We start from the raw sequence: 18,987 nt of genomic DNA on the forward strand, positions 1-18,987 counted from the left end.
AAAAATCGAATGAACTGCAAAATCAAGCACAAAGATCACACCTAAGAAGATAAAGAAGAGTAAGAATTTCAATCACGCGACAGTGACAATCATTAGTATCATTATAATGAAACTGTCACCACGAAAGATGCCTACTATGTGAAAATGTTAAAAAAAGTTACAGTTCTGAGCCATATTATTTAAAAAATAATTATTTCTGACTAAACTACGTAAAAAAGTAGTAGTGACATTTTTTCTTCAAAAAAGTCTAATTCATTAAAAAATGAATGACTGAAATTATTAGCTTGATAATTCTAAGGAATAAAAATAATTCGAAAATTTCTGTCAATGGTAGTTAGAAAACTATCCTTATTTATGACCGATTTCGATAAAACTTATGATAGTTAAAGAACCTTTTGGTATGATTATTACCTACAATTTTCATTCCTCAGAAAGAAAGTAATTTTAAAAAATATCCAAATGATTAAGACCCCTTTGGAGGGCCATATCTCAGTAACGGTGCTCCGGAGGATCAGTGTTTATAGGAACTTTTTTTTCTATTTTTGGCTATAATTTCACCTCCTTAAATTTTGTACAAACTTTTCTGAACACCCTGTATATTCTTTAAAGAACAATTGAAATTTCACATTTACAACCTTGAATTTCAATATCTCCTAATGAAACTGTCTGAAAACATCGGGTACGTTTTAATTTTTCAAAAAATTGAACAATTTATATATAAAATCAAAAAACTAGTAATATTTTTAAGAGTTTGAGGACAAGCAGATATTTTATAAAAAATTACTTATAAATTTACAAACAAAAATATTTTTTTAATGCAAAATAAATTAACAAAAGACAGCAAAATTCTTTAACTTCGTCACAAATAACGGCGCCTCGCCCATTGGAAATGTGTTGACAAAAAGAGATTTGTAGTAACAACCCAGTGATTGGTAGACCGCTTGCCTCGATGTTTATTTTATTTTCGGATGTCACAAAGGAAAATGTTTTCATTTATGAGGAAAATCCAATCCTCCGACACGTTAAAAACCCGAAATTAGCTTCACGTTGAAATACTCGCGTTACGTAATTTCACAAACTTCCACTTTGTTGTGTCGAGTTTCATGGCGCAGATAACTAGATTAGATTAATTTAAAGATTAAAAAGTCGTAATTGCTGTTTAAAAAAGTGATTACTTAAAGTTTTAATTGAAACGCAAGGAAGCCGAGAGTGGCTCTGACCTTAGGCAACAGATTTTTACATGACTTACACCACATTGTTAGCTGTTTTAATCTTTTCATGTTATAAAACGAAACTCGTTAAAAAATTTATTTATTTAATTTTTTTGGTAGATGATTTAAAAAATAATTTACTTTTGTAACAGAATTAAAATTGCTATAAATTTTAAATTTAAATTTAAAATAAATACGAATTAGCAAATGTTCAGTGAAAAAACTCCCTGAAAAGAAATGATAATTTAAAATATATATACAGGAAGTACATTAGAAGTTTATGTAAAGTTCCAATCGTAATAGGTAGCAACTACGAATAGTAATAAATAACTGAAATAATTGCACATAAACAAAGAGAAAAAGTACCCCTACGCTCAAGTACCCTCGACGACATTTTTTTCCAGGTGATTTAACACTTCAGTTTATTTATTATTTATCATAAAGGTAAGGTTTTTTTTTTAATTTTTTTCTCACTTGTAGTTTTATTGTATTTTTGTTTTCGAGTAATTAATTATTTTATTAGTTATTATCTAACCAATCTGATCTATACTAATCTGATTTGAAAATAAAATCAAAATAATGACTTGGCGACTTCCAAAATTTTATAATAAAAAAATTTCGAATTTTCACATTCAAAAGAGACAAAATTTCACTCATGTTTCGAATTACGAATCCCCGATTGCAGCCAAGCATCATCAGACTATGCTAACAAAGCACTCTACCGATTACTGAGCCACAGCCTACAACGCAGAAAGACGCAAAAATTTTCACCTCAGTTCCGGATTTTTGGGAAATTAAATAATTCCAAATTTTGCTGAAATCGGACTGAAGCAAAGCCCCGATAACCTTTCGAATACGGCCACTATTCCAAAGTAAGCATTTTCCATGACGACAAAATACCAGAATTCAATGCGAATCCAACCTAGAGTGTGTTCGACGTCATCCTGAGAACCTGAGACGAATACCTAGCCAGTACACAAGTATGTTGCAAAATTTTGCTTTTGCATTATACAGGGTATAAGAAGTTTAACTGCCATTACTTCAGCACGAGATAGAGTAATCATAAATAAACAAAAAAGTTGTAGATTACAGAGGCGTAAACAGTTTTCAAAATACAGCGAGTATTAACATTAAGGAGTTTCATCACAACGTGACAACAGCGCTTAACCTAACGCTACACAGCTGGTGTATAGCACGTGCGCACGCTGCGGACTTGTCCTACGGAAAAATCAACATTTGACCTTGAACTGACCTTGACCATTGACCTTGAAGTCACGGTCAATGTCATATTAGGACTTGATCTTAATATGACCTTGAACCTTGACCTTGACCTCAAAGTCAAGGTTACCCTTGGATGAGCCGTGAAAAATGCTGAAAATTTGTCCTTACCATTTTTCCCAAAAATGCTTTCTCTCTGAGATTTTTGGGTTTCCCTGTAGAGACTGTAGAAGGGTTCCAATTAAAAATTAAATTTCTGCTATTCCATTAGGAAAATGAAGACGAGTTAATTAGAATTTAATTAGTAGTCAGTAGTTGAAAAATAGATTTGTAACAGAAAATCATTAAAAGATGCAGTAATTTGGAAGATAAAAAAATAAGCGAATATTTATTTTAAAATATATGAATATAACATAGAAGGTATATTAAAATGAAATTAATAAGTTCTTAATTTCGGAGGAATACTAGGACATTCGTCCTCATCCAAAGTGCAGTCCTGTACAGGTCGAAAAGTAAAGCAAACCTGAAAACAGACGTCTTTAATGCTAAATTAAATAAACTTCCCAACGTACTTCTCCAGTTTCCACATCCATCCACGATAACGTGTGTTTCCTCCAATGTTCGTCAAGCGGTCTAATCTTCTGTTTCCTTATCGGTTTGGAGTAGTCGAATTCATCCACGCGAATCTAAAAATATTCAGCTTACTTAACATGATGTTGTTCTCTTGTGTATGCTAGTAAGTTTATTTTAATATATTTAATACAATTAAATCATTTTTAATTTTTTTAGTGACACCACTGACTTCGCACGCAAATGTCAAACTTCTCATCTATTTAACTCGACCTTTTTTGTATCAAGTACCGGGTCACCCTGTATAAAAATTTGCTTCATGCCTCAATGGAAGTTTCTATTAGCGCCACAGTAAAACATCCGCATTATATGTAGTTGCATGTCAAAATTTAAAAGATTGAGATCAAATTAATATATACTGGAAACAACATCCATCTAAAATTAAATTGTAATAACTTTAGTATCCTGAAAATGAAATTTAAATAATGAAGTTCTGGATGTTTTCTTCCACAGATGCTTCTTACAAATCATAAAACATAACTGTTCCCGTTGATTGGATTAACCAAGTGTTTGTCGTAGAATAATGGAATTTGGTCTTTATTAGCATTATGTCTCGCAGTAGGTACCTGTATCGTGAAACACAATAGAATCAGCATGAATATAACGATATTGTATTCAGTGATGAATTCAGATTCTATTTGTGGATAAATTAAATCAGGAGAGAGGTAAGAATTATACATACACTGAAAGAAAGCTAATAATGTTAACATTTCATGCTTTGACTGTGCTGAAATGTTTCAAACAAAACCTGTTTTCATTTGGGCACATTTTGATTTACTTTTTCTCTTTTTACGTCATTGATATGTTGTTAATGAGGCGCTCAAACATAATTGTTGTTTTATTTTTTAGTCTATTATGAAACGGACTGTAAAACATTGTGTCTTATTTAAATGAAAGTTGGTATGCTAACACTTGTGCATAGATATCACCTTGTAACATAGTAACAAAAAAATGTTTTCACGCATTTAATTATTATTTATTAGTCATATTCAAAGCAATTTCGATACAACGCAAAATTTGAAAATTACTTTTACATATGTTTGCAAAAACTTGACACGTGATTATCTAACTTGGAACACACGTATGTCTCTGCAAAATATACAGTGTCGCACCACGAACTCCATCGATGGATATCTGGGAAACCGCTCGAATGATTTTTTTTTAAATTGTGATGGTGTGATACGGACCGTGGGGCCTACCAAGCTAAAATATTTTCAAGGTCATCGTACTTCCGGTTATACTGAAAGTCGATACTAACTTTCTTATTTTAAATGGAACCCCCTGTATATTATTGCATTTTTGGAAAGAGCATCTATTTTTAAGTTGAAAACATATAGCACACACTCCATACTTGGGATTGACCGTTTCCGAGATATTTTTATTTTTAAGCAAAAATTGACAAATGCAGACTGTCAGCAATATTTAGTTTTCCCGGAAACTTAGGTTTATTTTTTTGTGTAAATTGGACATTTTGTAGAGGAAGACCTAATTTATCGAATTTGACTTTAACAAAGTTACACTTAATTTTAGTGCAGAATGGAAAAACGTTAAAAAAATTTGGGGTTTCCATTTAAAATTTTCGAGTTTTCTGGAAAAACTGGAAAATTTTCATGTCTTATTCGATAAATTAGGTCTCTCTCTACAAAATGTCCAATTTACACAAAAAATAAACCTATGTTTCCGGGAAAACTAAATTTTGCTGACAGTCTGCATCTGTCAATTTTTGCTTAAAAATCAAAATATCTTGGAAACCGTCAATCCTAAGTATGGAGTGTGCTATATGTTTTCAACTTAAAAATAGACGCTCTTTCCAAAAATACAATAATATCTATACAGGGGGTTCCATTTAAAATAAGAAAGTTAGAATCGGCTTCCGGTATAACCGGAAGTACGATGGCCTTGAAAATATTTTAGCTTGGTAAGCCCCACGGTCCGTACCACACCATCATAACTTCAAAAAAATCCTTCGAGCGGTTTCCCAGATATCCTTCGATGGAGTTTAGGACACCCTGTACGTTTATTCACTTTCTATCAGAAAATGCGAACTTAGTACACGTGTTGCGCTTCAGCAACCGCCAACAGAGTTCCACACTGACACGTTGAAACAGAGCAATTAATATTTAGCAAGGGGGGAATCCATAAGAATACTAGGCGTTCATCGGGCCGACGGACGATCAAAATGTCATCCATGTCATCCCTCGGGATAGATCTGCTACTTATAACTCCTGGCTGACACGGGCTAACTGATTAGGGGCATGGCGTTAATCGCTAAGCTCGCCCTATTCTGGCGCACGTGTAGATGAATTATTTATCCCGAGACACTTTCCGAAATAATTAATGTAGGTGAAGCAGCAGAAGTGCCCGAAGAAAAAAACAATTAACGGATTGATTGACTTTTAAGCTGCGAAGCGTACCCCCTCCAAGTATACAGTGTGTCGCAACAAAATTCTAACTTGTACGAACGCTTCATTTTTGAGATATATCTTAGTAAGTTTATATGTTTTCAATTATTCTCATTTATTTTTCACGTATTTTAGTATAGATCATTCAAATTCGATAGAATCAATGTTTTTTGGTGCCAACGAATGTATGAATTACCATTTGTAGTAATCTACAGAATGAAATTTGTTTTGAAACACGACCCCTCTAGTCCTTCCATTTTTTTTCCTTTAACTGGTTGATCTCGTATTTTTTTTGTGTAACGGTTTAACTGGAGTTATCCTTATACAATATTTTGACACTCAAGTTCGTTGTGAGAATTAAAAAAAAAATTGGAACTGTTCCCGTAATATATTTTGGACTTATTAAAATAAAAAAGCACAGCCGCACAAAAAAAAGTTCAAACTCAAGAGAGCCACATATCATTTCCGAAGGCTTAACCTGATCCTGTAGTCAAAATTGGCGTTCGTGCGAGAATGCCACAACCATTTTTAATTTAAAAAAATGGTACGCCACTGACTTTTTCCCGTTTTTATATTTTTTTTTTTTTTGGAAATCCACTATCAATTCTGAAATTGGTCTCTTCAATTTTTTTCGTAGGATTCACCGTTTTTGAGGAAAAAATCAAACAATTTATTGTAGATTTTGTTAGTCTTTTATTTATTTAAAGGTGCAAGTAGAAATATTCAGATCACCCCAAAAAATGCACATTTATCCCACCAAAGCGTTTTCCAAATTTCGAGTCAATATCTTTAAAACTCTTTGAAATAATAAAAATAAACGAAGCATACTTTTTTTCACAACCACTCCCTAAAATATTTCGCACTTATTTATAAACACCCTGTATATTTCCTAAACGGTCTAGTTTTCGAGATACGGAGCGTTCAAATTTTTTAAAATTATCACAAAAATACAAATATCGCGAAAGATATTTGACGTAAAATAATAAAACTGGAACTAACTAGATAAATATAAAAATTGTTAGTGATACTATGTTCACAAAGAACGTGTTATCAGTTTTCATTGACAAGAATTTCAGTGGAGGTGGTCCTTTTCGTATTACATAAAATTATTCATAAAGTTATTCAATTATATGTGTACCTTATAGTCGTCTCTAGCATGCGCTCCTCTTGACTCCTTCCTTTGTTCCATCGCGTAAATCGACTGTATAGCATTTATAAAGAGATTTTGAAGTTCCAAGGCTTCCAAGAGATCTGTATTCCAAATTAAGCCGCGATCAGTAATCTGAAACCAAAATTATTATTCCAAGCATTCCATTGAGTAATGGGAAAGTAACCATCGTTGTTATAATGAAAGTAACATTTGTTATAAGAAAACGGACGCTTTTAGGATCTTATTTCATCCTTTGGGATCTTCACTCCAGGATTGGACGAACGATGCCTGGATCGTTAAGGCTGTAGGACTAAGGTCAAGAGCGGAAGCAATGTGCCCGAAAAATAGGTATGAAAATTTTTAACAATGTTCTGAAAATGTATTAAAAATATCTTATTTACAGTAAATGGTATTTGATAGGCAAATATTTGTTTTTTGCCGTACTACATATACTGGAAAGGCATCAGTTCCTGGTTACTTAACTGTAAAGTACAGGGGTCGATGTTCGATCCCGTTTCTTGATGGATCCGCAGAGGTCTTGTAGCGAAGTCCGCCGTAATTTAAACAATTAGCCTATTTGCCTGTTAGCCAGAAAGCCACCGTTTATGAGATACAGGGCGTTGAAATTAACAAAAATAAAACATTTTTTTTAAATATCTGGAAAACGGCTTTATCAAATTTATCCAAATTTGGTACACATACATTTTTTTTTAAATATTTCCCCTAGTTTTGTATGCACATAGTCCAAATTCAAAGACCAGTGGCGGAGAAACAAGGCTGTCGTTTACTTATTTAAGGTAAAACTTCTACGCCACTAAATTAACTGGTGATATGAATACATTTTATAATAGTCTGAAACATTCCGGATGAAAAAACATTCTTTTATTTTTATCGAAAAGTTAATGGTTTACGAGTTATGAGACATATTATTCAGGTAAACAAAGCGTTGAAATAGGGGAAAAATAAAACAAATTTGGGTGGTCCAGATTTTAATAGACAAACTTCGAGAAAGTTTTAAGTAACAAAAATTAACATCACTTTGCTCTATGAATATAGACGCAGAAAACTATCGTTTATGAGATACAGGGCGTTGAAATTAATAAAAATAAACAAATTTTTTTAAATATCTGGAAAACCGCATTATAATATGTCTCATAACTCTTAAACCATTCACTTTTCGACAAAAATAAAAGATAGTTTTTTCATCCGGAATGTGTCAGACCATTGTAAAATGTACCTATTCATATTACCAATTAATTCAGTGGCATAAAAGTTTTACTGTAAATAAGGAAACGATATCATTGTTTCTCCGCCACTGGTTTTTGAATTTGGACTGTGTGCATACAGAACTAGGACAAATATTTAAAAAGAAGTTTGTACCAAATTTGGATAAATTTGATGAAGCGATTTTCCAGATATTTAAAAAAATTGTTTTACTTTTGTTAATTTCAACGCCCTGTATCTCACAAATGGTGGCTTTCTGCGCCTATGTTCATAGAGCAAAGTGATGTTAATTTTTGTTGTTTAGTACTTTCTCGAAGTTTGTTTATTAAAAATCTGGACCACCCAAATTCGTTTTATTTTTCCCTATTTCAACGCTTTATTTACTTGGATAATATGTCTCATAACTCGTAAACCATTAACTTTTCGACAAAAATGTTCTTTCATCCGGAATATTTCAGACCGTTATAAAATGTATTCATATTACCAATTAATTCAGTGGCGTAGAAATTTTACTCTAAATAAAGAAACAACGTCCTTGTTTCTCCGCCACTGGTTTTTGGATTTGGACTGTGTGCATACAGAACTAGGAGAAATATTCGAAAAAAAATGTGTACCAAATTTGGATAAATTTGATGAAGCGGTTTTCCAGGTATTTAAAAAAATTGTTTTATTTTTGATAATTTCAACGCCCTGTATCTCATAAACAGTGGCTTTCTGCCCCTATGTTCATAGAGCAAAGTGATGTTAATTTTTGTTGTTTAGTACTCTCCCGAAGTTTGTCTATTAAAATCTGGACCACCCTGTATAAATTGAGAAAATCGCTTCCATAATTTCAAATTCCTTAATATGGTTTTCTGATTGACGACCAACGATTAAAAAAAATTATCGATGTGGTATCAGCGAAGCATTTAAGTCATTTGAGGTGGATAATTTATTGGATTACATACTTTATAAACTACCTACAATTGCTATTAGAAAAATTTGCACATTTCGCAATTATTTTTAAGATGTACCTAATAAAGAGATGGGAAATATCGCTATAATCAACTAACCTTCAAATCGTCCAATTCACAATATAGTTCCGACACTTGTGTGCACCCTTCCTCCAACACATTTTGTGTTCGAAACACTGCTGCGTACTTCTGCATAACTTTTTGGAGTTTGAGCCTCAAGGTGCCAACACTAATTTTTCCGTTAGAAGTACGAAGTTTATCAAAATTTTCTAGCGCAAACTCACCTAGAGCCTATAAAAGATGTGTTTAACATTAATCAAGTTTCATTAGAATTCCTATCACTGCAAATGGTTGTAACAGCGATGTTGCAATGAGCTTTAAAGGTGATTTTCCCCGTCAAAATAAACAATAAAACAAAAGTAACTTTGTCTTCTAAAGAAGCTTCTATGAGTTTTATGATCCACTCGAAAATAGAATACGAAACGTTTAACAAGAACTATTCAAATGCAATTGACAGTACTAAATTGCTATCATACAGTCTTTTAATTTTCATTTTTTCCCCAACTATTTAAATTCGTATGCATTTATTTATCTTGCCGCTGAGTTGCAGTTTCTAGAATATTTAACAAAACCAATTATGTGTTTTATTTGCGTCATAAGGCTATGAAAATTTTGTCTCAGCGTATCTTTTTATTATCTCCATCCTTAATGAATTAACTGCCTGACAGCATATTTCTCGGCGCTTTGTTGCAATACGTCAGCATAGTTTTATCCTGCTATATTTGGTTTTACAAGGACTTGGTCACTGTGAGCCGAGTCGTACTCGAATTTACCTCAGACACCTTGACGGTAGCACCGGGGCAAGTTTCCTGAGCTATTGTATCGGCGACAGCTCTACCGAACACCACAGTTTCCAGGAGAGAGTTTGCGCCCAATCTATTAGCTCCGTGCACCGATACGGAAGCCACTTCTCCACAGGCATAAAGTCCTTTAACTAGTTTGTCTTTTCCAGGTTCCTGCAAATTAAACGTTATCGGTGGAAGGTTAATCAAAACAAATCACTCTTCAATGACTGACAGATCAAGCCCGCGACATTCCAGATTCGCATTTTAGTTGAAGAAATAATACACAGAGTGACTCTTCAATGTGTGCGTATATTTTAAATAGCGATATAATTTACCATGTAGAACATTCTGAAAGCCGCAGAAATTCTACGCCACTGAATATTTTCAAAATTCTACCTTCTGACCCTTTATTTGCGTTTGCATGAAAAAAGATATGTCATATATAATATGACAGTCAAAAAAATATATTAACGTTAAAATAGTCTTATTGGTTTATAGTGACTCAAAGAATAGCCCCTCAAAATTTATGCATTTACTTATTTAACACCCTGTATGTCCATAGTCAAAATATATGTACATATTTAAGATTCACTGCATAATCTTTTACAGGGGCCTAGTTAACTTATTTTTTTCTTTGTTTTGTTGGGTATTTTGCTAACTGCGAAGAAAAAATAAATAAAATAAACTTTTGAGCCAAAAGGAACAAGCAAGAGTTATATTTATGAACATAGTTTTACCTAATCAAAAATTTCAAAATCAGGGAAATAAAAATGTAAAAATAGACATTACATAAGTTGCAACTATAACCAATTTATAGCATTTTGAAAAAAACGGTAATTTTCTAAGCAAAGTATTCATTAATAGGTAATGGATATTTTACATTATTTTAAAGAAAAAATAATGTTGTAAAATGATTTATAATGAATTATTTATTATTCTTCGAAATGAGGAGTATTTCGTAATACCAATATAACTACAAAGTGTAGATACAAAGGTTTCACTAACACCCAAATATATTTGTGTACCATGTGGCAATTGAACGTAATTGTTTGTCTGAATGACTCACCTCTGTGATCGATGATGAGAAACTTCATAGAGGGATATTACATTATTCTAGTTATTAATAAATCTACACAGTAAACATGCAGGGTAAGCCTCATAAATATTAAAGGCCTCTATTTGATTTGAGATAACTCTTCTGTACCAGAAACTAAGTTTGCATTCTTTTTTATTACATTATAAAAAGTAAATAAATATAGGGATTCTAATGGTATTGGTAATAATGACGATGATAATGGTAATGATGGTAATGGTGATAGTAACGATAGTGGTAGTGATAGTGATAGTGACAGTGACAGTGACAGTGACAGTGACAGTGACAATGACAGAGATAGCGAAAGCGATAGTAATAGCGATAGTGATAGCGATAGCAATAGCGATAGTGATCTTGATAGTGATGGTGATGGTGATAGCGACAGTGATAGTGATCGTGGCGATGTTAATGGTGACAAAGTGTACGATTAGAATTCGAGAATTATAAGATCATGATCCGCAGTAATAGACGAAATGAGTAACAATTTATAAGAAGAATTACTACGAAATAAAATGAAGAGCAATTTACAGGAAATAAAGATTAACAAAGAAACATAAGAGATGAATTGAAGAAAGATTTGAAGAGGATGAAAAACGCCGTTTAAGGATTGTTGCAGGGAAAGCAAGATTTATTGAACAACGTTCAGGATCAGGATCGTACCGATTCTATTATATTCAGCAAACGAAGATGATTGAAACGTCAGAAGACATAATACTTCCAATAAGCTCGAAAATAGCAATGAAGGCTATTTGTAGCAGTTCATGCCGCTTAGGAGACTGTAATTGTTAAACCAAAACTGGACAGCGTCCTTTGTAGAAAAGGCATATTTACTGGAAAGGCATTGACACAGGTAAGAAACAATTCGGTGTTAATCAGAACATTAAATCTGAAGAACTATCCACATGATGTCAAGAAATTCGAACCTTTGGAACTTTGTTATATGGTAGAGATGGTTTTTGGTGATGTAGGACTACCAGCTTAATATCGAGAAACAGGAAAACTTATCCTACATCCCTCAGAATCTTTTGTGAGATTCAAAATAAATCAACCAGTACAAAACTAAATAACTAAATGCACTTTTCACATAGATCAAAACTGTATAATATATTATTTTGAAGTTCGTATATCATACTCAGATTATAATATACTTATTAATATGGTGCGATAAATGAGCATATTCCAAACTTTGATAAAAAGTGGACTCGGACCCGATCTTGCACCAGCCTTCATTTGTAAACATTTAATTGAAGATTCATAATCTATCTCACCGTAATTGAACGGTTTTTGGAATACTACTGATAAATATTACCTCATTAAAAAGTTAGCTAATATTGTGCTAACTTTTCATGTTCGCAGTCAGGATTAATTGTTCAGATAGTTACGAACATCAATAATTGACAACGCAAGCAATAAGGATCATTAAGTTGCCTTGAAGTTTCACGGTAAATTAGTGCAAGAGGCGCACCATTAGCAATCAACTGACTGGGGAGCTTTAAATCTTTTATGGGAATTGCTAATTAGTAACTGAAATCCATTAGCCACTGTCAGGCTGGACTAAGAATCATGTTGGCACTGCTATTGTTGTAAGGTGATTTACTAACGTTGAATTATTTGTTGCTACAAAATGGTTTATACATAATAAGGTAAAAAAACAATTATAACGTCCCTGAGAGTATTAAAGCCTAGCATAACTGCGAAAATAATAACGGAAATCAATTTTCATTGAAAAATAAATGTTATTGCAAAACTTGAAGATCCTAGTTTATATACTATGCGAATTTGTCTTCGCAAAGTAAAGGAAATTCCACAGTGGGGTTTATTACCCACATTAATCAGGTACTAAGGCCCACTCACTGTACAGGGTTTCCCACCGAAAACAGACACAATAGCTGTGTAAACTTTACCCCGCTACATACAAATAAACCTCAATTATGAAGGAAATCTAAGCAATTTCATGTGGATCTCAAGTTATACCAGATTGTGTCGTGTAAGATTGTTGAAACGTGTAAGTATTTTTTTATTGTAAATTTAAATTACTTATAATAAAGATTCATGCAACTGTTATTCGCAACATGTTTTTCTGCTTAAAAATATAGATACCGAGATTATCATTTTCGATGGAGTAAACATGATTTAATATTATGCCTATCTTTAAAGTAACGTAAAGGACTAAAAGCTAATAAAAATATGCATCTACATACATATAATTTTCGAAAATAAAAGCAACATACCACTTGAGTCAAAACTTGTCCTTTATAATTCGTAGGTATCCCCCCCATCGTGTAGTGTACCGTAGGTATGATGGGGATGGGTTCCCTTGTGATATCCACTCCGGCAAAATCATGGGAGGTCTGTTTGATGCCTGGCAGCTGCTTCAGTATATGCTCCTTAGGCAAATGGTGCAATTGAAGGTGAACGTGATCCTTTTCCGGACCGCAACCTCTGCCTTCCATAATTTCTAAGGTGATGCTCCTAGAAACCACGTCTCTGGAGGCGAGGTCTTTGAGATTAGGAGCGTACTTTTCCATGAAGCGTTCTCCGTTTGCATTGATGATAAAACCGCCTTCACCCCTTGCTCCCTCTGTGATGAGGACCCCCACACCGTAAATCCCTTAAAGCAAATATAAAGCTTCAGCACCAGAATAGCTGCGAGTGGGACTAGTGTCAGTTGGAACCTCTGCTTTGACTTTTGGAAAACGCTCTTAAGTATTAAGTATTTTTTAACCCAAATTCATCGTCACTGTTTCTCATTAAATCAAATTATGATCACTTGACACTACTTTCGATTTATCGGATTAACATTTGGGGAATTCTACATGACTTTGTGTGTGCAATTACTCGTATTTTTCAAATCTTACCGCTTCAAAATAGATAAAACTCATATCAAAATTAAAATACATTATTTACACCTGTTGGATGAAATTGAATGAATTCCAGGTCTTGAAGTGGAAAACCAGCTCTTGATACCATTGCAGTTCCATCACCGGTGGAAGTATGGGCAGCAGTACAACTAAAATATGCCCTTTCGTAACCACCAGTGGCAATGACAGTATTTCTTGCGAAAAATCTGCAAATTTATTGTTAATAGATATTAGCTCAGGAATAATTTGCGTTTGAAGATCGGGAACATGAACATAAAAAAATGGTAGAGAGTAATTCATTTTCTTCTAGCGCGGATTTCACAGCCACACAAATTGACTTTCGGACCCAACGCCAACGGCCAGACCACGTTTTTTAGGTCGCTGAATCCGATTCCGAGATCCATTTAACCCGATCAGCTCCGGATTTTTCATAACCTCCAAAAAACCGATATTCTGAACAACTGAACCATATAACCTTATAACTCAAGAAACCAAATCCCATAAACATTTAACCAAATGATATTCCGACCTAATAAACCCATAAACCCACACCCCAATAACCCTAGAACACCTTAACCGCATAACCCCATAACCAAGGGAATAAATCATAGGCAATCTGTATTATTGCAAATTATCATCTAGCTGAGGACTGCTTGAAAACCCAAGTACTCAAACCCATAATCCTATAACCCCATAACCCCATAGTTTTATTGATTTATTTGTAGTACGATCTATCCTACAAATTAATATTTTTTCAAAAGCTCTTATGAGAGGGTTTTGATGTTTGAGTGCATAGGTTTTTAAGAAATCCTCAAGCACCTTAACATATAGCCATAATACAAATTGCCTATGATTTATTAGTTATGGGGTTATATTAATTTTTTGGGTTTGAGTACTTGGGGTTTCAAGGAATCCTCAGCTATGTGATGTTGTGCAATAATACAGATTGCCTATGATTTATTTCCTTGACTATGAGGGCATGGGGTTATGAGGTTATGGGGTTTTTGGGTCTGAGTACTTGGGTTTTCAAGGATGTTTTGCAATAATACAGATTGCCTATGACTTATTCCCTTGTTATGGGGTTATGAGGTTTGAATTCATGGGCTTATTAGGTTGAGATACCGTTGGGTTAAATGTTTATGGGATTTGGTTAATTCGATTTATCGTTGGAAGATGGAGTTTTAGGGTTATTTTAATAATAATTTAATTGTTCAGAATATCGTTTTTTTTTTTGAGGTTATGAATAATAGAGTTGATGAGGTTAAATGAACCCCGGATTCGGATTCAGCGACCCAAGAAACGTATAATAAACATGGTCTGACCCCTGGGCCTGATTTTCTATAGGTATACCTCAGTATATTAGCAAATAACAAAATGCCAATAAAACACAGTTATACAAAATTTGACTTTGCCTAACTTAGTTACGTAATAACGACCTCACCTGTGCATAGTTCCATCTTCTAAATTCCAGGCAAGGACACCCCGGCATCCATCATCCTCTATTAGCAAATCAAGCACGAAATATTCGACGAAGAACTTGCAATTATGCCTGACCGCTTCTCCGTAGAGAGCGTGTAGCATATAATGTCCAGTCGAATCAGCAGCAGCACAAGTTCTAGCTCAACATAAAATTACATGAACCAAATATACATGGGCAATGAAAACGGGAAAAATTGTATGTACTAGGTCGACTTAACCTTTCGAAGTTCAATACAGGGTGTTCCTAAGTTCTTAACTGCAATATGAAATTAAGATTGAATATTATTGGGTCACTCTGAATCTCTTCTGAAGATGCAGAAGGATTATCAAAAGACAAGTTGCGGTCAATTATTTTGCAAAATATGAAGGGTTAATTTTTTCCAAAGGCGACTGTATTAAATTGGTTACGTAATTTTTGAGATATAAGTCGTTTGCACGTACCTACTGACACAAAGTGACCTACTAATCTGTAAGTGCTATATTCGTTCGCATTACTTATGCCATTGGCCTGATTGAAAACTCTTACAGACACTTTTTATCACCATTATAATTTAAAATGATTCCACAGTACTTCGTAACACCCTGTATTTTTGTTTAAAGTATCGGTTAAAAGGAGAAATTTTATACACTATCGGGAAAAAACGGGTAACTTTTGCGCTGATAAAACACATTATTTACCATCCATCTCTTCCAACCCCTTTGGGTCAGACCTAACATAATGACAAATTAAAAAATTCAATAGTGAGAAAGTATCTTACACATATTTTACAGGATAAGTGAAATACCTGTGGGCTTGTCCGCCTGCGCCGTATTTCAAAGACTGTCCTCCAAACGCCCGTTGGTAGATTTTGCCATTCTTAAACCGAGAAAACGGCATACCCATATTTTCAAGTTCCAGCACCGCCTTGGGTGCATTTTTCGTCATATAATGGATGGCGTTCTGATCGCCTAGCCAATCTGACCCCTTCACGGTGTCGTATTGATGCCACAACCAACAATCGTCCTCATAGTTGCCTAAAATCGAAGTAAACGTATTGGGAAAATTGCAACTCGAGGAAAAAGTTGTATTTTATCTTGCATTTTCTAGTTAATTAATATTTTTTCTATTTCTTACGGAACATTGATACTCTAAAAATTTAATTTAAAATTTAGTTTACAATGTTATCTACATAATTAAATTGATTAGCCTCATGAAACACATCAAAAAGGGAATGTTAAATTTGTAATGCGCAGTCAATTTAACTCGACTTTCGCTTGCAAAACTCTGAATACGTGGGCTCCTCGTAGCTCGCCTCTACATCTCCAAAGTGTTTACAGCGATGGTCATGGTTACCGTCACGGGGCAGTGAAAGACGGAGTGGGGCATCACATATTTACTATGCAGTTTGGGATCTGTTTAGTCCGACCGTTTTCAAAATTCAGGAAAGTTTTTGGCACTTACTCAGAGAAGCGTTAATGCCGCCCTGTGCTGCCACTGTATGCGATCTCGTGGGGAACAGCTTTGTGATGCAGGCGGTGTTGAACCCTTGACTTACAAGACCAAAGGCAGCTCTCAGACCTGCTCCACCAGCGCCCACGACAACACAGTCATACTTGTGATTAATTATCGGATACTTCGTCTGAAAAACCGAATAAAATAAATATTAACACACTGCATTTGTCCCAACTACATTAAGTTTAACTCTTGTATTCTAGTCGCACGTGACTGTAGTTTAATGGTAAGTACCTACTAGTGTGCTAGCTAAAATTGTGAACAATGTAACAATGGCAACTTTTGCTCCTTAAGAATATTGTGACGTAAATAAACTCGTTCGAAGATAAAGCAATACGAAAAAGAAAAGGGAAAATAATTTAAGCCTCAGTAAAATGGCATTGTTATCTCTCAACAATAATATCAAATTCTGTGGACGCACTGTATAAGTAATGTTAATAAATTCATTGAAGGTTTTATGGCTTATTATATATTAATTTTAATTATTAATTAATAAAATGTCACTCATACTTATCTAATATACAATTTTGATTAACGTCCGAATATAACTGTTTTAAATATTACATAAGGCAGCAAATTAATAATACACAATAGCAAATTCTAAATATAAATTATAAGTTTCTAATTTTACGTACCTCTGAATTCTGACATGATGCAAGATATCGAGCGTTTCTTAAACAAGTCTTCCAATTCTGAAAAACTGAAGGAAATCTCTGCATCTTTCAATAAAATGTCAACTTTTGACAGTAGCTACTGAAAACAAACAAATGTAATAAACACTTTTTTTATAAAATATCTCTATACTTTTTTATTTATTAGTTCTTGTACTTAATCTGATTTTTATAAAATGAAATTATGTTTGTTTATTATTTCATAACAAATAGGTACCTATCTAAATAGATCAAAGAAACAACAAGATAATAATGATTTAAAAAATTAGGAAACATATCCTATATACAGGCTGTTCTGAATTGCTTAGGCCAAACTTCAAGCCACACCTAGTGATAGAATTCCTCAAAATTAGAAAAAAAAAATCATACACGTTAAGAAAATAGGTATTAGATGAAACTATTCCTGAATAAGATATTTTTACTATACAGGCTGTTACAAATTCACTTCTCATTACAGGGATCTCGGAAACGGTAAGAGGTACGAAGTAGCTTAAATGGGGGCAAAGTTGCGTAATCAGGGGACCAACATTATGCCTCTAAAAAATCAAGGCTAACATAATTAGTTTTCGAAGTATTTGAAAAAAACCGAAATTTTGAAAATCCGTTTGTGTTTCGTTTCAGCCTTGTTTGAGGTGATATTGAAAAAAGAAGAACACTTTCCCATGGCCACCTTTTGCCCTCTATCGAATGCATAATCAATTTTTATATGTAATGTTTCGTCTCTCCAGGACCATCATCAATTTTTTTAAGTACGACCCTAGAAATTCTATTACATTTTTTGCAAGCTTTTATGACCCCTAATAATGTACTGCCTCAACACGAACAAGAATCAGATGTTTTGTCTCGAAAAATTCATCTTCAATGAAGCTAGTTTGTATCTCTTACCGTTATCGAGATCCCTGTACTGAGAAGCGAATTTGTAACAGCCTGTATACAGAATACCTAAAAAATAAATAAACTAGAATTTACAGAAGCATTCGTTTTTATCTTATATGACGCAAATTAAGTGCCAGAATTATTCAAAGGTGTGTAAAATCAGAAGACCTAGGCAGGAGACCGGAACATGAACTTATTGTATCAAAATGTCCCTAAATAATTACGATTTGTCTACATTTCGTCTCTATTTGCACATTAAATTAAATTAAAGGAAAAAACCCATAAAAAATGGACCATTATTTCCATCTACAATCCGTTGCCTAATAGTTGGCCCTTTGAACTGTGGTAAAACTAATGTTATGGCTAGGTACTAGAAGGTATTAGTGGATTGAAGTTTAGAAATATTTATTCAGATCTTTGTTTTTTTTTATTATCCCAAATATCAATTTCTAAATAACTGGATACCACTGTAACGCCTTATTTTCGATTGGTGTCAGCTGAAATCAGTCTCGGACAACAATCTCCTTATGTGTGTGAGAAGGATACCACACGATCTCTAATGGAAAAAAAGAGGCTGGACAGCTGTAGTGAAGAAAAATTATTTTATTAATTATTATCAGATTGTATTTCACCAGATCCAGATAATATTAAAATTATATCCAATTATCTAATTCCATAAAATTTAGCATTCATTAATTATCATATGAAGTTCATCATTAATTTAACATTGCAGTATTTAAACAATTTTACTTGAAAAGATTTTAGAATTAATCAGCCCTATGCTGTATGAACATTGACTTCATATCAAGGTTGAAATTAATTTCAATGTTTTTACAGCATAGGGCTGAATGTATTACTGGCAACTTTCCAAAATAGTGACCT

At 33.6% G+C, this 18,987-nt stretch overlaps 1 protein-coding gene across 1 annotated transcript; it reads right to left on the reverse strand.

The window, feature by feature from the left end:
- Positions 1-2,865: 2,865 nt before the first annotated feature.
- On the reverse strand, positions 2,866-17,209 carry LOC108911027 (succinate dehydrogenase [ubiquinone] flavoprotein subunit, mitochondrial-like). The gene is made up of 12 exons (XM_018715848.1): positions 17,194-17,209; positions 16,797-16,807; positions 16,508-16,685; positions 15,852-16,080; positions 15,029-15,202; positions 13,636-13,793; positions 12,958-13,337; positions 9,622-9,804; positions 8,888-9,079; positions 6,600-6,743; positions 3,002-3,115; positions 2,866-2,952 (listed from the first exon to the last, which is right to left on the reverse strand). Exons 1-12 carry the CDS (start codon positions 17,207-17,209, stop codon positions 2,866-2,868), a joined length of 1,866 nt encoding a protein of 621 aa, XP_018571364.1.
- Between the last annotated feature and the right edge of the window lie 1,778 nt (positions 17,210-18,987).

This window comes from Anoplophora glabripennis, unplaced genomic scaffold (genome assembly GCF_000390285.2).
Source record: "Anoplophora glabripennis isolate ALB-LARVAE unplaced genomic scaffold, Agla_2.0 scaffold6, whole genome shotgun sequence".
Classification (NCBI taxonomy): domain Eukaryota; kingdom Metazoa; phylum Arthropoda; class Insecta; order Coleoptera; family Cerambycidae; genus Anoplophora; species Anoplophora glabripennis.